Source organism: Ornithodoros turicata, chromosome 6, assembly GCF_037126465.1.
Source record: "Ornithodoros turicata isolate Travis chromosome 6, ASM3712646v1, whole genome shotgun sequence".
NCBI lineage: Eukaryota > Metazoa > Arthropoda > Arachnida > Ixodida > Argasidae > Ornithodoros > Ornithodoros turicata.
The window spans coordinates 10,331,182-10,352,228 of record NC_088206.1 but is presented as its reverse complement, the minus strand read 5'-3'; the positions used below and the strand labels follow the sequence as shown (position 1 = coordinate 10,352,228).

Below are 21,047 nucleotides of genomic sequence, written 5' to 3'. Positions count from 1 at the left end.
CTTCCCAGGCTTCGTGACCGTGGCGTGAGAATTAGTGCCGCCTAACCATTGCATACTTCGCGTGGCACCAGGAGGTTTGTTTCATACAAGAGCGCACAGGTAATCAAAGCTCCGATAAATCATATTGTGCACGCAGAAAAGACGAGGGAAAACTTAATGAGGCATCATACTGATGGTAACGATGATGAGTGTTCCTTCACAGGCTAGACTTCCGTGGTATGAAAAGAAATGTGAGGCAGATAAATGACTCATTGCATAGATGGCACAAAAACCCATGGAGGGATGTCTCACTTTCACATGACGGTTCCTGATTGGTCCAATGTCCGGTGTCGTCGCAGGTTCTGCTGTCATTCCCAACAAGAGTGAAGTTGTCCTGACAGGTGTAGCGGACGACACTCAGGTAGGTCGTTGTGCGGTTGACGAGGTCAACGGACGCGTAGTCAGGAACCCTCGGCGGTCCGCAGTCGATAACTGCGTGAAGAAACGAGAATAATGATTACTCGTCACACATGTATGAGATACTCTGTGAAACAGTGAAATATCAGTTCTTGTGCAACAGGTGACTCCGTAGATAAATGGCAATTGGTCTTATACGGGCAGGCTTAATTATCATTGAAATGGATGGCGACGGAGCTTCGGGGAGCGTTGATTCTAGTGCTCCCTGAGAGGTTGACGCTTGATAGTCCTACGCGCATGGTTACTGGCCATTCGTTTCAACGATCATTAAAAGCGTTAGTGTGACAAAGGTGTTACTGCAGAGTGCTGAGGATGTAATGTAAAGCATGTCAATCATAGGCTGCGTGGAAAAGGTTTAAAACTTTCCATTGGAATCTCACTTGTAGCGTTAACCCCCCCTTTCCTCCTTTTTGTTAAGGTTAGCCCATGCTAGGCCACTAAATCATCCGTTCTAGAAAAGGGTACCTTTAAGCAAGCTCTTGCAGTGTACTCGGTTTTTATCTCTCTCTCTCTCTCTCTCTCTTTCTTCCTTTGTAGTGCACCATGTTCCGCAGTCCTCGTGCAAATTGAGTTTGAGTTTGATTTTGAATGTAAAAGAAGAGGGGAAATTGAATTCGTCACCCGACGAATTCGGCTACTCCCATAATGAACCCTTCTAAATGAATCCACCCCACAGAAGATACGTCGAACTGTACAGATATGCACATGCATATCTGCGTCCCCTAGAAATGAACGGAATCGCCACAGAGGAAACTATAGGCCAAGGACCTCGACGACCACATGCCTAGCACGTCGCCCTAAAGGACAGTTTCGATGTCACAGCTCACCTTGACATTACACCCCACCACACTACAACACCCAGCACCTAGACCATATCGGAGGTTCTATTGTCCAAGCAGTCGAGAGCAGATTTCAGCGTAACTCTTTGGGGTGCATATCTTGTGCAGTGCATGAGGATGTGCTCCGTGTTTTCCACACTTGCACACACTGGACAGTTTTCCTCGTGCATACGTTTTTGTCCAATACATTACAGCACTAGAAATTGGCCGCTAGATAAAATTCGCCAACATATACAGGGTGTCCACGCTAAGTGTGAACAGATTTTTTAAAAATATATATAACACTTTTTCCAAGATGAAATCAATTGCAATATAGCATATGCTGAAGGGCACTCCCTAGCAGGGCATTAGCAAAGTCCAAAGGCAATGTCTTAATTAACTTTCATTAATTAACTTTTTAATTATAAAATCTGCAAAGTTGTCCCAATGAGAACATCTGTTCCTTTCGGTCACCTGATATCGTAGCCGTTTTCAGAACAAAAATCCGTTCGATAGATCGCCCGCAAAAAATTCGTGAAGGAACGCCATTTTTTTCTTTATTTTGTTCATTGCGCTTCTTAGAAGGCGCGTATTTCCTTCATCCCCAACGGGAGAGGGGGAAGGAGCACAGTGCCGCCTCATTCGTCGAAGATGAGCTTTAACTTGCCGAAACAAAACAAAAACAAATGTATCGGGCGACTCTATCGGAACTGGCCTTATCTTGGGTTGCATTTTCTGTTTCCTTTTAATCTTTTACCAGGACGCGAGAGGCGATAGTGTGCTCTTTCTCCCTCTCACATTGTGGGTGAAAGAAAGACGCGTCTTCTAAGAAGCGCAATGAACAAAATAAAGAAAAAAAATGGCGTTCCTTCACGAATTTTTTGCGGGCGATCTATCGAACGGATTTTTGTTCTGAAAAAGGCTACGATATCAGGTGACCAAAAGGAACAGATGTTCTTATTGGGACAACTTTGTAGCTCTTATAATTAAAAAGTTAATTAACGAAAGTTAATTAAGACATTGCCTTTGGACTTTGCTAATGCCCTGCTAGGGAGTGCCCTGTAGCATATGCTATATTGCAATTGATTTCATCTTGGAAAAAGTGTTATATATATTTTTAAAAAATCTGTTCACACTTAGCGTGGACACCCTGTATTGTGTACCGGCGTTTCTCACTGAGTAATGTTTAGGAAGACACAGCACGCACTGCGTTACGCATGTCTTTCGTGACATGTGCCTGCATAAAATGCCTGCACCTTTTGACATTCTGCAAAACGCATTGTGTCATCGCGACGAAAGTGAATAAAACGAAAAAGGAAACGCGACTGCGTATATCTCTCAAGTGATGTATCGTAAAAGTGTGTCACGCGCCTCATGTGGGCATGGTTTGCACTTTTTCGCAGATAAATGCTCATTTGCCTCGCTCATCGCCCTGCTCATCGCCCACCCCATCACCATCCAATGTATCTGTGTGTGTGTGTGGGAGGAACTCTGTGCTCTATTGCGTGGGTGGGACTTTATTTCTCGAAACTGTCTTTCGCAGGCACTATGTAGAAGTGTCAGAGGACAATTAATCTTATCGCAGTGGCGTTCCCAAACAATATGCGGCGCGAGCCTTAATGTCCCAGAAAACCTCGAGGAGACGAGACAGAGTGAAAAGTTCTGAGAGTTTGCAGCGCACATTTCCGAGAAGAAAGGCGGAATCTAATTTTGCGGAACATTCGCGAAATTTGGGGAATGTTAATCTCGGCTGTCTCAGGATTAAAGAGGCGGGAGCGCTCACTTTTCTTTAAAAAAATTGATGATGGTGATTGGAGTTCTCATGCCGCATAGACAACGAAGGAACATTGCAAATGTCACCAGTACAATGTCACGGTGTACTGTGCATTCAATGCACACAGTGGAAATGTCACAGTGCACTAAGCTTTGATTTATGAGATGGATAAATACTTTTTCCCAAACGTCGTCGTTTCATTTGTTTTTAAATCAGAAGCAGAAGGTAACAAGCTAACACGTGATGCCCTCCGTTCTATGTGATATGTTTCGTGATGATGGGCGAATGAATGATTGCTTCAGGCTATGACATACTACCGCAATAAACAGTTGTGGTCGAAACGATCAGCGTTTGCCACTGGCGGGATGCGGGGGAGGCTGCCAGTCGAGTTAATTCGGCATTACGCATTCGCTCGCCTTTCTGCCGTCGTTGCTTTGCCGTTCGAAGCTTTGGCTCCGTGCTTTTCCTATATGCCTTCGTACAACCACTACCCACATTATCTTCCTTTCTGGAAGCGTGTTATGTTCGCTCATGTCCCCTGAGAGTTTTCTACCACCTTCCCAACAAATACACGCATCACTTAAGTACGTCTCTGTCGTTACTACTCTACTCTATCTACTGACAGCTAATCCATCTTTTCATCTGTATTACGTCCAGCTATTCCAACAAAAAGCACCGCTTATTATTATGCTACACGTGTTGCTCAATGGATCCCCGCTTAGATATATATATATCCTTTCTCTCATCGTCTTCATTCCCCTAATTCGCTTCAAGACACGCTCATCATGGCTGCGCCCTTTCGGAGCCTTATACTTCCCTTATTCCAAACTGAGTTATGACACAGCACCGAAACTCGGCACATCACATAACACGCCCTATCACGCACCTCCGGCGTTACTCTGCGAACCCGCAGGGCGCATCGTAACAACAGGAAAAAAAAATCTGCTTTAGGGGATGAAGTGTTTCGCTTTCTCTCGCAACGTTACCATTAATCAGGATGTGCTGGCAAGGTTCTCTGCACCACCTTTCAGGACTTCGCGGCCAACGCACGTTCTTCTGGAAATTACTCAGCTTGCGTGTATGTACGTGTGTGTGTGTGGGCGCCAGCTTCCGGTTCTCGAACGTTACAAATAGGTATGTCGTGGACGCAACAGAGGTAGAGGGCTACATATACGCTGTTGTTATTGTTGTTGTCGTGGTGGAGGTGGTGGTGGTTTTGATGAAGTGTTGCGTTTCTCTGCCGGTGTCACGAACGTTTTTTGTTGATTTATGGAGCTTTATGTGAAACAGGGGAAATTGCGCATCCGCCGGTAAAGGATGCTAGATTACTTATTTTATTTTATTTTTGTTTTGTTTTCTTCTATCTCTTTTTGTTTAGGAATAGGGTGGAGAAAAAATGACGATGAGTTCAAAGCGAACGAGCGAACGTGAGATCGAGGTAAACCGGTTGTTCCGCCTTTCTTTTATTTTCTTCTTGTGTTATTGTTAGGAGGTTTAGCAGACGTAGATCACCTACAGCTGTATTTTGGGTGATGTCAGCTTTGCGGTTGGCGACGAACGTAGGTAAGAAAAAGGGGATAAACAGGGTATAAAAGGGGATAAGAGAGGATAGAGAAGCATATCGACCAGAGACGAAGGAAGGAGGAGGAGGAGGACTTGGAATTACATCAGTCGGTGTTGAGTTCTCCACCCGACGTACCTTTCGAAGTCCAGTAAAACGTCTTAAAATGAAGGGAGACGCATTATTGATAATAATTATGGTGCCTTGCTAACTAATATGGAAACAGTTTTTTTTTAACCTTCATTGACGCTGCTTTTTGGTTTTAAGCTGTTCCACGAGTTACTTTCCTAGTCTCTGCTTAATGCGATTTTCCTGTCGTGACACACTCTCTTTCACAACGTCCGCGGTGCACCTTCTTGGGTGCATTTCAATATTTCATCGAGTGATTTATTTACCAGCGGCATGGTCGCGGGGGTTAAGGCGTTCCGCTCGTCAGTGGTAGCCAAGGTCGTGCTGAAGACTGGGAAAGGTGGTGGGTTCGAATGCTACCACCGGCTGTGCTGCCTGAGGTTTTCCCTGGGTTTTCCGAAGACTTTCCAGACGAATGTCGGCATAGTTCCCCCTGAAGTCGGCTCAGGGCGCATACTAGCCCCCCCTGTCCCCACTCCTTCTTGCTGTCCTCTCTCCAGCTGTCAACATCTGTACGCCGCTCATAGCCACAGTTGTTTCGCGGCGCTAACACGAAATAAAAAATAAATAATTCATTCTCTAAGCTGCGACTGTGGCTTATCGACGTGACTTATGACTTGTGTGACATGCGATCGCTGTCGTTCCTATGTTCAGTGTCCGCGTTATGTTCGTTTTAATTAGCCTATAGCCGACTTTCTCGACTATAAATAGACTGCGAAAATTATGCGAATAGATTGCGAAATGCGTGAAATAGAATGCGAGATGCGTATTATGGCTGGCTTGTTTCTTATGGTACACAGCACCCACCCTTAACTTACATGCAGTACTAGAATTATTCACCTGATGGTAATTAATCTTGCCCACGAACTGTAATTTGCAAACCATTATGAGGATCTGGCTCTAATCAGGAAAAGTAACACACGTTGCGCACGTAATTACGCACTGTCGAGCAACATTACGTCTTCCGCATTGCGTTGGCACATCCCCACTGCTTTAGTCGCGGATATCTGAAAGCAAACGGTGTCTCACATTTGCATAAGGGCTCCTCTCCGCTCCACGATCCTCCCAGCTGACAAACTCTGGTCGTGTTGCCGATGAGCTTGTGACCTTGTTTGCAGGTGTAGCGTGCCTCGTCGCCGGTTCGTAGGCCCTTCACGTCGAGCACGACGCTGTCCGGTGAGGATAAGTCCGTGCACGAGTTCACTAGGAGAGAAAAAAGGAGAGTACGAACCAGATACGTTGAAACGGAGGAACATCCAAGGAGAACGCGCGACGTAATACGGACCTAATACTGCTTTCGGTAGTATCTGAGTAAGACACGCACATGTCATGCACATAGCTCGTGTAGTGTTTGCGAAAGTGGCACGCCCCTAATATGAGAATAAAAGGAAGGATACAAACAGGGAGATATATTTAATATGCCGCATATGTTTCCGTAGAGCTACGTCTGGAATAATGTGGGAAATAAAACGAGGCTGCCCATACAATCATCATTTATTGGGCAACAAATGACGTCACTCTGCAGATTCGATGACGTCATACGCGGCAAGCATAGGTAGGGCAAGGGAAGTACAGGTATGGGAAGATCTAGGGAGGTTTCCCCATAAAGCCCTAGATTTTTCGTGCCGGCCGCTGGATTGCGCAGCTTCCTTTCAGCAGGCGCTTGCACCTTTATGTCATGATTGTATGACAAAGTGGAGACCAGTGAATATACCTACAAAGTCTAGTGAGAATGCGTTGACTGAGGATGCAGACCCTCAGATGCATTAACTACTGTACATACTTAAATGGGTATATCGATTAGAGGTTAGCATAGCAGGAAACAAGAGAAAACAAAGGGAGGCGTTGCTGTGTTCATACACAGGGAGAAACAGGATTCTGAAAGTTTTAGCTTTAGGATGATTACACATACATTTTTACGCATGCGCAGGTTTGACATACGCAGAAATCTCTTCCTCTACTTGTGATAAAAAAAAAACTGTATTGTGCTTATTGCACTGCATGTGGCGAATGAAAACTCGAAAGCTTGAACATATATTTATTGTTGTAGGTTAGGCGTAAGCGTACCAGAAGCCGGAAATGGAGCGAACGGGGCTCCTGTAAAGCGTGCTTTCGCTGCATCTTCACTCAACATGAGGAGAAGCCAACCTCAAGGACTGTTCTGTATTTTATTTCATTTGTAATTTGTGAAAATTGTGCTACTAAGGCGACGCAACTATGGTAATGAGCGATATGCAAACTCGAACAGGTGAAGAGGTAAAATCCATAAGTGGAAAGAAGGAGAAAGAGCGAATAAAGAGCGAAAAAACAAAACAAAATGCTAATCATTCTTTCAGAACGCCTATATGGTTGGTTTGTAACTGTTGCGCGGGAACAATTATTTAAAAAAGTGTGGCTCGTTCATTGGTGATCATAATCATATTATAATCTATAGCATAGCCACAAGCAACAGAAAAGCACAAGCTCGGACTTTCGCAATTTAAATATTGAAACCATCTAATTTTGGATGCTCATGTTGAATATATTGAGAATAAACGTCTGCAGAATCATTGATTTGATATACACATCTTCCTATTTAGAAAAAAGTTACCTCAGTGTACCTCCTATTTATGCCCCACCTAAACTATTCTCATTGATATGAAGTACTACGTCAAACTTAAATGGACTTTTAATTATGCAAAAATTTATTCGCATTGTAGCTAATATCGGTTACCGTGTGTCTATAGATAAATATTTTGAAATGTACATTTTAAGTGTGTTCAATTTCTATGAGCATCGTCTTGTCAATATGTACAGAAAAATAAATATCCCTACCTTATCAAAATTTTCGTACATAAAAATAGTTTAATGTCCCGCGTTTGAGAACCAGCTACGGTCTCGAATCTCTTTCGTATCATTTTGCAGTCCTTTTAAATAGCTTTGCTGACACTGATACTGAAATTGATCCTGTACATTGTTCTGGTTTGCAAACAGTTCTTCATTTTTAAACGAGTCCTATTATTAATGCTATTGCTGTCTGTGTTGTTTGTCAATTGTTCCAATCGGTCTGGGAGCCAATCAAACTGCTTCGCAGATAGATTTTTTTCTCATCTCTGCATCTGTACAAAATGAAATAAGATTTCATTTGATTTGATTTGATCTTGCGCTGCACAGTTATGCATAACAAGGGAATAAGGGGGAGGGAAAGGAACCATATCATGCTCCGTAATAGCAACAGACGTAAAAGTAAAAGAGTAAGAACACTTTACAAGTGAAACGTTTAAGCTGATACCTACAGAGTACAGACATGGTGAAAGTCACCGAAAAGCCTACTTACACAAGCATTTAGGTTCAGCACCGCTCCAGCGACGATCCTTTTCGCACGTCCTCGTATCATCCCCCAAAAGGGTGTAGTTTGCATCGCAGATGTAAAGGGACACAGCGTTGTACGTTGTTCGGGAATCCCTCAGCACCACGTGACCGTTATCGATGTCTGGCAGTGGCCCACAATCAACATCTAGAACAGAACAATCGACGCATGCGTAATCACGCAATTACTCTGCAAGCTGAACGCCATCACTGTGTCTTCAAATCTGCATCGATTTTTAGCGGCTTGAAGTGCACACATGCAAGAAAGCGAAAGGTATAGAGGTCCACAGGCGCCCACTGACGCACTGGAAAATGCCACATCCACTGCTTACTATACTTATTGTAATGCCCGTTTCTCGGACACTGACTAGAGGGAGATGTCATGAGTTCATGTTTGGATGTTCAGGAAGCAAACGAGCTGGTGGCACTGATGCATATTAAAAACCCCGAGAATAGGGCACACGAACGAAAGGGACACGTTTGCGTTGTTGTCCTTTTTTGGAGGCCCTAGCCGCGGGGTTTTCAATATACATTTGTCCATGTTCTTTGACGTGTCAGTGCTAACAGGTTCAGTGTTCGTCCGCGCTCTGCGTGCAAATGTTGAAAGGCCATCCCCTGCAATGGGGAGCTCATGAAGACCTTTGGGGTCACCAGTTGCACCACTAGTACAGCGGGGAGAACAATGAACATGTCAGCAGTGACATGGCAAAGAACATACACTAAGGCACGGTCAGAGCTTCCTCCAGAGAGTGTCGGAAAAATTGGCATTCCACTTCGTCTAGTCGGCAGTGCATGCGGCATTGTACAGCGTGTAACAAGGCACCTGATTTGTATGCTGTGGAAATCCTTTCCCTAAGATCCTCGCGCCAGACGGTACGTGCCTAGTAAGCATGGTCCGTTTCCCCTTCCGTCCTCTTTATATCCTCTTTTATTTGTTTACTATTTTTGGGTTGGTTTCTTGTCTTTCTTTCCCACTTCCGTCGTGTTCGGAAAATGTTTTTTTGTTTTTTTACTCCAGGTGTAAAACGAGCGATGGAACTAATGGTGATATTTGTCTCGCGACGTAAAGTCAGGCGTTATTATGAATGTGATGTTTAAAGTGAGCTAAAGCTAACCGCATACTTATTATTTTTTTTTTCCCTAAATGCGTTATCCCGGCAGAGCTCGTTTAATGCGTATTATACTCTCTGACCAACCTTGTGCAAGAAACCGCAAACGGCTTTACGGTCTTCCTGGGGAACTGAAAGTTCTTGTTTTCGTGCAACTTTGCAAATGTCATCATAAAATCCTCAATTGTCCAGCAGGACATCTAAATCTATCTAAATACATCGTAAAAACGACTTGGCTTATGCGCATTCCTGGAGCCACAACGAGCAATACTGCTGCCAACGGGACGCATTACTTTAATGGGCTCCAGGGAAAACACACTCTGTTAAACGCATTGCCTAAAAACTTCTTTACTGCCATGTTTTCTTCGTGCGCGCGAGTACTTTTGCTACGTACGTTGACGTTCTTCCACGATCAGGTAATAATTTTGCCGAATATTGCTTTTGCTTAGCTGTCCGACGCAACGGGATAACTTCCGTATAATAACGAGGAGAACAGAGGTTGTATAAATTTATTGACTTGGGTCCCCTATGTATGACGCTAGCGGGTAGCAAACCGTCTCGTCGGTTCCCAACGGTCTCATCTGCCATTCGCTGCGGATTTCGATTATGTCATTGTGAGAAAAAATAAATGAATAAAAGTGGTTAAATTCTTGATTCGTCGTATGCGGAGAGAGATTAGAGCAGGACAAAATAAAAGATTGGATACTTTAGTATGTTGTTCGGCAGTTGTAACGATTCCACTGGCAGGTAAGTCCAATGTTCTTCAGGGTATTCTATGAGAGCAGCATTTGCGATTAGTCTATGCTGCCTCGTTGCGCTTAGAAAAAGTTATTATAAACTTGCAACACCGTTAGTACTGAATTTATTGCAGCAGACAGTAACAATAGAAATCTGGGCAAGTTCGTGGGACATGAGTGAACAACCGAAGAGTGCATACGCTGGAGGCAGACGCTGTCTCGTCCGCGCCTGTTTTCTATAATGTCTGTTTGCTTCTGTAGTTCAACTCTCTTAGAAGGCTCTACAATAAGCAAGTGCTTTCTCTTGAGAACAGAGTGCTCTGCATCATCAGTCACTGCACGTACGAGTACAAAAAGAAGCAGCTCTTTTTTTTTTCCTTACAAACAAACAAGCAAGAAGCGTCACTTTTGGCTGTCGCTGTATAGTCGCTGGGCAACGAACATTCCTTTTCATATTTCTTTTGTTGTTGTTGTTGTTGCTTAGATACCAGCGTCTTTTAAAAGCTGCGCAGCAAATTTGACTCAAAATGCTAAGCAACCGAAGGTCAGATGCCGTATTAAGCGTCTTTCTTTCTTTCTTATCACTCTAAAACAAAAGAAAACATGTAATGGGACTACAGGGTAAACCCACGACGCAGTCCCGGATACGAAATAGCATTACAAAGTGCTATTGTTTTCTGAGGATACAACAAAGTAACAACAACACTTTGAAACCGCAAACATAAATCTCACAGCGTCGAAAATTATTGATTACCGTTACCAACAAAAAAGAACACTGACTTCCTGTTTAAATTTACGAATGGAGGTACATCATGTACAACCAACGACAAAACGTTCCAGAAATAGGCACACACACACAAAAAAAAAAAACAATAGTAAACTGCCCGAACTTGGTTCTGGGAATTGGAAGCTTCAGGGTAAGGTTATCAGTACGAAGTGAGTACGGCGGTGAATAAAGTTGTAAGGAGATTATTGATGAATTGCATATCCTGTTTATGAATTTGTTCACAATGACGGGGTACTTACAGACAAATAGGAAAAGGCGAAACTAACAGAAGCGTGAGGCTGTAACGATAGCACAACCCTGAGTGCCCCTTTTTGCGTAGCATATAATCTCGTATAATGGTATACTAATAGCGTCCTATCTTCAGACACAAACTCCATACGGCTTTGTGCCGAACGAGCGAACGTACTCGTAATCACGAGAACGTATTCTTAACATGCACTTTGTTATAGGAACAGTCAGGACGGAGAGAAGGGAAAAAATCTGTGCGAGTTAACGAGACCTTATTTTTGAGCGCATAACTGGACTCGCAAACCGTATGAGTCGTTTACTTTTGCGCCGTTTCTTCGAGATGACATTAACAAACGCCATAGCGAAACTCTGGCAAAGTAATGGAATAATTTAATAGGCGCGCCAAGTCACCGCACGGGTGGAATAGTTTTAGAAGCACTGAGAACCGAGCCAGCTTTTGGCACTCGCTGTTACCAATTACGGCATGAAACTCGGAGGTTATACATGGGAGAGGTGGAAAGCAAGTGCGGTGGAGCGACAATCGGGGTTAATTACATGTTTTGTGCATTATCTCGGGCCACATGCTCCGTCTCAAAACGGCAATGGTGACGAGCGGTAACTTTGTACTTAGTAGAATATGTTTGTGTAGTTGGGTCAAAGAAATCTTCGCTCTGCGGCGCTAATTAGGGACCGCGCTAATTACCGCGCTAATTATTGCACCCAAACCAAAACTAAGCAAACGATGTCACGTGCTTTCTTGTTATGCTGTATCGGTGTATTTTCTCCCACCTGGTATCCCTAGTTGTAACTTAGGTTCTTTTTAAGAGTAACTTTAACGAACCTGCTGCCTAGCTGCAGAAAGTCTGCTTATGGACTCCTCTAACTCTATTGCAGCGCGCAGTCGTGAGGTCGTCTGCTTCAGCCAATCGCCGCATACGATTTTAAACGCAGGCTTTCTGTGGCTAAGAGTGGCTGTCTGTGCGGCTTATGGCGGCTAAGTCTCCATAGCCGCGTCACGACCAGCAGCGATGCTTCGCGTCGTTTAAAGGAGCACTGAGGTGGTCCTCCCTGTATCTTTTTTTTTTGTTTTTGTTTTTGGCTGCGGTGTGTTCTACGACAAATACAATGAACTCCTGCGAAAGAACGATGAGTGCAGGTAACCTGCCGCGCGCGCGGGAGCCCTCCGTCCCACCTTTCAAAAACCATCCACTCTTGTAAAGAGCGCACCAGAAAAGAAGGGAAAGAGGAGGGTACGTGGTGACGTCACCCATCCCCCCCCCCCCCCGGCAGGGCCGATCATGCGACTCATGACATAGACCAGCACAGCTCAAGCAGGTATATAAGCAGAGCGTGAACTGAGAAGGAAGGAAGGAAGGAGCTTGCTGACGTCACGCGAACCGATCGTGTCGGCCGACCGCGACCGCTTCCTCCGAGTGTTCGTGAACTTCATTGCGCAGCGCTAATACAATGCACAGAGAAAATATTTTACATGGTGGCTCCTCATGGACAGATTGACCGGGTTCCCAGGCATGCTTAGTGTCACCCCATCGCTGCTTTAGGCGACAAGGCTTTCCTTACCTAGGCGCTGTGGGTCTTGACGCGCTAGATAACAGAGCATAGATGGGTAGAAATCCAGCGAGCCGGTAGAGATGTAGGAAGGGAGTTGCCAAAGGAAAGAAGCCGCCGATATTTCGAACAGAGACTGTTCTTCTTCTGGGCACCGTCCTCATCATTGGCATGGTATTTAAAGGGTTGGGTGTGACGTGTTTAAAGGTTCATGCGAATTGTGTGTCAACAGCCCGGAGGGAAGAAAGGGTCCGTACGGGATTTTACGGCCGGAGTGAATGGCCGCTTTGTTAGAGTGTGCAGGGGATTATATGAACGAACTTTCGTTCCCGTACGGACCCTTTCTTCCCTCCGGGCTGTTGACACACAATTCGCATGAACCTTTAAACACGTCACACCCAACCCTTTAAATACCATGCCAATGATGAGGACGGTGCCCAGAAGAAGAACAGTCTCTGTTCGAAATATCGGCGGCTTCTGTCCTGAGGCAACTCCCTTCCTAGATAACAGAGCAGTAAGTCCTCCTCATTAATGTACCAGCGACATCGTCCTCGATTCCCCCCCCCCCCCCCCCCCCCCCCCATCCTTTCATTCTCTTCTCCCCCTGATTTTTCGCTTTACCTTGGTTGTAGCTCGGTCGTTCCGAGTGCAGCACGAAAGAATGCAAAGCGGAAAGCTTTTTTTTTTTTTTTGTTACTCAGAAACAGGGCACTCCGATTGTACAATGTTACCAGAGTTAGTTAGTTTGTCAATTAGTAAAATAAAGTAAACCTTGGAGCTTTCAGCAACCCACCATGCGTGCTACGTGCTCAATTGCAAAAGTTGTATGGCTATTACACGCTCTGAATCAAAAGCCTGAATCACAGCGGGATCCCTCACATACTCACGGGAACTCAATTAGAGTTTAAACTTCAAACTCACAACTCAACTAGAAGCTTTGCTGCTTCTATGGAAAGCAGTAGATCTACAAAATACGGCGTCAGCAGTTCACACTAAAAGGGAGTTCGCACTTACTGTTCACAATACAGTTGTGAGACCAGTCTCACTTAGGAAGGCTACCAGTAGACGGATTGCCTTCCGTTGATTGCGCGGAGTATCCGATGTCACCAGATATCACCGAGGCAGTCACTCTTTCGGGAGCCTCAGAGACGAATCGCCGACACAGGCACGACAAATACGTACAGCTACCCTGCCCTACCCTTACCAACATTGAATTATGGTTAAGGGCACAGTACCAGCTTCACTATTCGGCGCAATGTCAATACCGGAAATACCGCACTTTCTCTCGCAGAAGGCAGGCGCCGACGCGACTGCGGATGTCACCGACAAATAAACAAGGTGCAGTGACAAATGAACAGGAGCGAAGCATAGATAAACACGATCTCAGACAAATTCCATAGAAAGGCATTCGTCGCCTTCAAGTGGAGAGGGCGGTGGAAGCGGGATTATGTGGAACGCCATCTATCTCTCCTGACACAGTGAATGCTACCAATTGGCTGCTGGCACGGTGGATACAATGCTACAGCACTGCTGCGGTTTCTTGTGGAAAGTAATGTGTATGTTTTGTGGAACAAGCGTTATAGAATAAAAAAGAAAAAGAAACAAGAAACATGAAACCAGACTTCGCCAGACATACATCAAGGCGGCGATTTCGCCTTTTCGAAGCTCTCCTCTGGAGAGGTGGCGCCACCGAATAAACTCTACTGAGTTGGTGTGGATACATGTCAGCATATTAGGTATAGTATAAAATCCCGTTCAGATTTCTCCGTACACATTTGACTACTGAATCTACAACTCAAACATCGCCACACCAACACAGTTGTTTCAGACTTTATTCGTTTTTCGTCAACGGTGCGTATAAGGTGGAGGACGCTTGAGGAAACGGCGTCAGGAGATCACGTGGACCGTGAACGTGATTAATGTCGAACGAAATTAGTATTTGCGTAACACTACTCAATCATAAAGCCTCTTTCGTGTCTAGTTCCAGTTGGGTTCGGTCTCCGAAAGCAAAGAAACAGCAAGGAACATGTTCGGTAAACCGAAGCTGGTGTGCTGTATATGTAGCGTGGGGTAGACCTACATTTGCAGGCAGGCGCAGTGTCCGTCCAGAATCCACTGTTTGCGCACCTGCGGGTGCGTGGGCCGATCAGAAGATTACCCGTGGGACACTCATACGCCACTTCTTGGCCCACCCTGAAGTCGGTTCCCGTGACGGTTGAGTTCACTTTCCTGTCCGGGCTTCCGCAGTTTGAAGGGCCTGAAAAGACGCGGGAGATGCACATGCAGTTAGAATGAATCAAGTCACGAACGAAAGCATCGTATGCGGTATAGAATCCGCAGGATAACCTAAAGGTCGCTTTTGAGCAGCCACCTAACACTTCTGCGCTGGTATCGGATCGCTGGATTTTTGTCCTGCCAACTAAAACTTGATGAACATAGCAGGAGCAGGCAAGCTAGCTGGTGTTGACTTCGAGTTAACATTGCCTTGAGTTTGAGGGAAAACAGAGGACGAAAACAGGACGAGACGGACACGTAGACTCACGGGTTCGTCTCGTCCTGTGTTCGTCCTGCGTTTTCCCTCAAGATCAAGGCAATGTTAACATAAACAAAAACTTATTGTAACGTGCATGTCGGACGCATATGAAAGACGTCAAATGTGGTGCTGCTAACAGCGAACGACGATATATATGTACTTTGTAAATACCGTCTACAGAGCGATATTATAATAGCTGTTGATAGTTTGTGTCACGTTTATCATATGCCCATTCAGCTTGTCCAAAGTACTTGGCCCATGGAGTTCCCCTGCCCATCAGTGCCGGGCTCTTCGCTCCCTTGTTGCTTTCATGCAAGACACTGGACTCCTCGAAGAGCCCAACAGAACTCCGACAGTCTGTCGTCGCTTCACTTTCACCATAATTCATCCTCTCATATAAACCACTGTGAAGTGGGGTATGGTCGTGTGACTACCACCTGGAAACATCTCCCATGTCATCATCACTTCTTCATTTATTGTTGTTGTTGTTGTCACGTGTTGACTTTCCTATGTCTGCACACACAATGCCACATGACAGCCATATAGGAGATACAAACGTAACACATACAGGATGTCAAAAGTTCCGTTCTTCTTACAACAAGGCTTGTGGACGCTCTATGACTTGCTTAATGTGTGCGGTGTGTGTCCCCCAGCGATTCCGACATTTTACACTCACTTGGTTGAAACTTTTGAACTCCATGGTGTACCCCATCACTTTAACTCGTTCACCTGTTCGTGTTCTCTGTCCTGGGGCAGCCAGTTCGACTTCGTCGTGACTCACATTCCCCCCCCCCCTTTTTTTTTCTTTTCTTTACCACATCACCATCACCTCCCGTTCTTCTCCTTTGCCGAAACTCGCGCTTTTTCATATTGTGGAGTTCCCCACCGACAGGCCTGCAGTTATGCCATCTTGTCAATAGAGAATAGATGAATTCCTGACGAGATATGGCTGAGCTTCGTGGAAAGCCGAATCCCGCCGCTGTCAGGCTTTTTCGACGACTGCCATATTTCACACTTTCCTGTACGAGAATTTGAGGCTATTCAACTCGAGCCGTTTACAAATAGTGGTAATCCAAGCAATAATAATAATAATAATAATTCGTGGCTTCACGTCCCGCGTAGTTTGGGGCTATCTGCTCCATTTTTGTTCTTTTACCAATCAATCAATTACGTCACGAGACAGCTAAGGTCATGAGTGACACTACCGTAATCGGTCTCTGGGTTAGTATTTGGCCAGCTGTCAAAACTGGCCCAAAAGCTGGCCCAAACGTCAGGGCACGTTACGCCGTATTTACGGTGGAAGACGGCGTATCAAAGCAACTTGTACCCTGGCACCGAGTTACTGGCGTCCTCAGCCGGGTTCCAAACGCGCTATTTGGGGAAGGTAATCCAAGTAATTTTCCGCATTGATATTTGATCTCAAATGCGCAGAATGTCTGCGCATTCCAGTATTCAACAACTGCAGAATATCCTCGACGTGTTTCTTTTTCTTTTTTTTTTCTTGAACGTAGCATCGATTAGTCCCGCGGAGTTCGGGCTTCTATCCTTCCGATATCCTAATTTTAGTCCCGAAAGAAGGTTAATTAAGGTTCTCATTTCCCATTCGTTCTAAGTTTTACTGCAATACGCGTGTAACCTTCAATTGAACCGCGGTCGACATGCATGCGAAACGCAGTTCACATATAAGGGAGTTTTAGAATAGCGTTCGTTGGAAACGCAAAACTTAAACGCTATATCGGACGCAACAAGCCTGTGAGCACACTGCTTACAGCGTTTCCGTGACGTAACGCTGCTGGCTTGCGTCCGTCGCTTGCAGCGCCGTTACTGCTACAAATGAAGACTTGAAAACAGGAATAGAAAATCAAAAACACAGAGGAATCACTTTTTCTAAACATGCTTTGTTGATGATGATGATGATTGAAAGAAAAAAATGGGGATAGCATGCTTTGTTGTTCATAATGAAAGTATATGCTATCACTAGACAACTCAGTTTTCTTGTGAATTACTTGGTGACGTTTAGCAGACGACGGAATGCTAACGCAGTTTCTCATCGGTTGCGAGAGCAACGCAGAGCCGCAAAAACCAGCTTTGCATGGCTCCGCAATTTCCAATAGTCAGCTTTAGTATATAACGTATGCTGGCGCCTTTGCGTACGTAAGAAATAGCGCTGGTCGTTGCGTTGCCAACTGTAGGATGGGACAAGCGCAAGTCTTGCCCACACCACATTTCAAAAATAGTGCCGCCCTCGCCTTGAAAACGAAGAGCAAGTACAGCAGGGGCAGCAGGTAGTCCCACAGAACTACCGGTGGAAACTTCCCCCTCAGGAGCCCTCATTGGTTGGTTCTGGTGGTGGTTCTGCGCACGCGCAAGAGACAAGCAGGGCTTGTCTCTTTGAACGCAGGAGCTTGGCAAAACCTGAGTTTGCGTTCTGGGCATACGCATTGGCGGCATCGCTATTTCTCGTGCACGCAAAGCTCCTACGTTCGCTATTGTAAAACTCCCTAATATTAAAAATAACCAACGCAGTCAACGAATACGACGTTACGCGAGCACTTTGAACTGACCGAAACAGAAGCGACACCATTCAAGGAAGCTAGTTCGAGACATTCTTCCGTTGCACTCCATTTGGTGATATTAGCTCTCCAAACTTAATTACAGATTCTCTGTTGAACGGTTTCAAATGGGCGGCAATAAAGCGCGATATCGCGTACATTCCTCAAGGCGCTCTTTCTTTAATCTAGAAGGATAGAGAGAAAATCGATTATAAGAATGAGAAAAGGGACTGGAGATGAAGATAAAAAACAGAAGGCCGGCTCGCCAATGCTTCGGGAAAAAACAATGCATAAAAAAGGATGCCTTCATAAAAAAGGGTCGTAGAAAAGAAAAACGAGCTTCATATAAAGGGCGTGCGACTTTCACTTTTTTTGAGAGCGTCGTCGTAAGTTTATGACACTTGTATGCCGAAACATTTCCTTGTCTTTATTTTTTGAGCGTGACATGCTGGGACGTTGTGGATAAAGTGTGCGACAGGTTGAAGTCCCCTCCCATTCTCAATCACCAAAAGGCTGCCTGATGCCAAGCCCTTTACTACACAAAGGACCATGACATAAGGAAAACGAAAAAACAAAAAAACAAGAGAAAATGACTTCGTGAAACACCCCACGCTATTATCGCCATGCATTTGTTGACTGTTATACAGTTATCCGTGTTATACTGTTATTTAGTTGTCCGTGTCCCCACCATTCTTTGAAAAATGCCGACAAACACGGACCTAGAATGTTGGAAGATTCTCTTTGAACTCCGGATATCCCGAAAGAGAGATATATGTCTGTGTCCTCCGTTCAGCAGATTATATTTCTTGAAAAATGTCACTGCTCGCAGCAGCTACGTATCCATTGAGAGCTTCCACAATTTAAGCCGGTAAAATGTAAAATGTAACTGTAAAATAAACGCAACCTAAAAGTTTCGTTCCCTGTAGTTGACCCGAACGTGAGAGTCGCAGAGAATGGGTATAGGGGATGAGGATCTCTGCGGTCAGCGATTTCTTACAACGTTATCGATGATGATAGAAACGCTGTTACTGTTGGAAACTGAATGCAAGATGCGCCAGTGCGCACTATGTCGTAGAAGCCCTTTTCCGTTACAGGTTTCATATGATGTGCTCATGGGAAAAAAAGGAATAGGGTAGTGTTAACCAATTTTGATCTTGTCGATCGGAAGTGTCAAGTGCAAATTTGAGTGCGAACGCTGCGGGAAAAAAACATAGGGGAAGAGCGTATAAATATTGCTAATCTTTCAGAATGCCCTAAATATAGCTTATGTGTTGCTGCTTTGTTTTCACAATGTCCATAGAGATGTTCACAGAATGTGGCTTTGCTCCACAACTCAAATGCATGATCAGATGCTGTGACACAAGCCTCTGCCCCACCTGCGGTGCCATGGCAAACACTCAGCACATTCTTATGGAATGTGCACTCTACGGCCCGTAAAGGCGGATGCTGTGTGATAAGCTTGCTCGTATCAGCAAGGGACTGCCCAACTTAGCCGCACTCATTGGCCCCTATGAAGGTCCTGTTCTCCATCCTCGGGTTCTTCACCTGTTCATGGACTTCCTGTCGTCCACTAGGTTGCTCCAGACACTTTAATATGTTATCGTGTTTTTATACTTCCTCCTCCTCCTCCTCCTCCTCCTTCTCCTCCTTCGAACCTTTTCAACGCCTTGTGATTGTGTGACTGTGTGTGTGACTTTTGACTTTGACTTTGACTTTTAGTTTTGTGTTCTTCCTTTCCTTACCTTATCTCCTTTGTTCTTAACTCTTTTTTTCTTTTCCTTTTCTTTTCTTCTTTTCTTTCTTCTTTTCCTTTTCTTTTCATTTCCTCTTCTCCTTTCCTTTTCCTTTCTTTTCTTCTTTTTCTTTCCTTCCCTTTTCTTATTCTTCTTTTCTTCTTCTTTTCTTCCCCTTTTCTCCTTCTTTCTTCCCCTTTTCTCTCCTTATTTTTCTCTTCGTCCCCTTTTCTTTCCTTCCCCTTCCCCTTTTTTTGCCTTCTTTTGTTTGGAATAGCAAGCCGACCTTCGTCTGGCTGACCTTTCCTTTCTTTTTCTTAATAAACATATCCCCCCCCCCTCTTCCTTCATCATCTTCGTATAATGTTCCACGTGCAATGGGGTAGGGTCCCGCACCTCCGCGGTGAAACACTCCATCTCATCGTCAGCATCTATTCTTGTTGTTTTCGTGTTCACAGAATATGTGTTTTCAATGTTCACAGAGCACAGACACCACTCATACGACCTGTCCTCGGCACACTGCGCGTTAATTCAACGATGCACTTATAAACGTTCTCTATGGCCACGAAAACTTACTATATTGGCATATCCATGGGAGGTAGTCGAGGTCGCAAGTGACGTCATTCCAGCGCCACTTCCGGCCACCGTCGATGACGACACAGTTCTGCTGACCGTTGTAGTTGTTCGGTTGATCATCAGCCCATAGAAAATCTCGAACTGGGTCTCCTATAAGAAGCTCAACGTAATTACCACCTTGGCGGTGACTCGGTATCTGATACCTGCATCTTTTTTTCCCTTACCGTTCACCCAGAACCACCCGCGCTTGCCTGGACTGATGCCGTTCCTCCTGCTGGCCCCCATCCACACCAGCTTTGACTTGAGCTTGTCTTTTCTCCGTTCCAGCTCCGCTGAGATGAAAGGTAGCGTAAGATTGTTGATGCCGTGGACCAGGAACCCGCCTCGCGCTTGGCAGTAGTCGGTGGCCACTTGAAAAGACGCTCCGCGAGAACCTTGAAACTCGTAGCACTTGCGGATAAACGTTGTCAGCTCCAGAGGCTCCACCTGGTTGCCACATCGTTCGGGCGAGAATTCTGAACGAGAACAAGTCACGTGTTATTTTACTCCTAAAAGGACTGATGAAATGGCTTTTAACATTGCACGGAATCGTACTTAATCCTGATGAGCCATCGGCGTGGTTCCGAATGAAGATGTGGAATACGCTTCTAAACCAAGCGAATACTGCAGAACTGAATTACCAAATAATATTGAAATAAATTATCGCATCCCGAAACGTGTGTATGAGACCGATACAGTAATGTTTGGCACCGCTTCATAATCTACTTGGCCAAATTTATCTTCCGAAAACAGCTTACATATTAAATAAACGAGTTTTGAAGATTCGCGAAGCCTCTACACCTGAGAAAGCACCAGCGACGCTACCATCATGGTGACGTAGGCCAGGCACACCAATGGGAGCGCAGCGCAGGCGATTGTCTCCGAGGTCGCCCCTAAGGTTTTCGCATATGAGTGTGAGTTCTGACGCGACCATAGTCGTCGGTCACCGAAAGGGCGCTCCCTGATTGGACTTGTAGAGGAGGTGGTGTTCCCCTACATTAGTCCTGACCGGCGATGATGGTATGTCCCAGCGGGCAGGTGGACGTGGCCTCACACTAGGACGGTGCCGGTAGAACTGCCGTGCCAGCGCCGTAGCGAGTG

The 21,047-nt window shown here is 45.2% G+C and overlaps 2 protein-coding genes across 2 annotated transcripts in view; one reads left to right on the top strand and one right to left on the bottom strand.

Annotated features, from left to right (window-relative positions):
• Nucleotides 1-21,047, top strand: part of LOC135399034 (uncharacterized) — a 291,504-nt gene that overhangs the window by 118,183 nt on the left and 152,274 nt on the right. The window lies entirely within an intron of this gene.
• The window catches only part of LOC135399033 (sushi, von Willebrand factor type A, EGF and pentraxin domain-containing protein 1-like), a 155,344-nt gene that overhangs the window by 34,748 nt on the left and 99,549 nt on the right, over nucleotides 1-21,047 (bottom strand). Inside the window, exons 7-12 of the mRNA XM_064630673.1 lie at nucleotides 20,132-20,422; nucleotides 19,908-20,057; nucleotides 14,594-14,770; nucleotides 8,055-8,234; nucleotides 5,768-5,941; nucleotides 292-471 (exon numbers count right to left, since the gene is read on the bottom strand). Of these exons, the coding sequence (XP_064486743.1) occupies nucleotides 292-471; nucleotides 5,768-5,941; nucleotides 8,055-8,234; nucleotides 14,594-14,770; nucleotides 19,908-20,057; nucleotides 20,132-20,422 (1,152 nt within the window). The remainder of the gene's footprint in view (nucleotides 1-291; nucleotides 472-5,767; nucleotides 5,942-8,054; nucleotides 8,235-14,593; nucleotides 14,771-19,907; nucleotides 20,058-20,131; nucleotides 20,423-21,047) is intronic.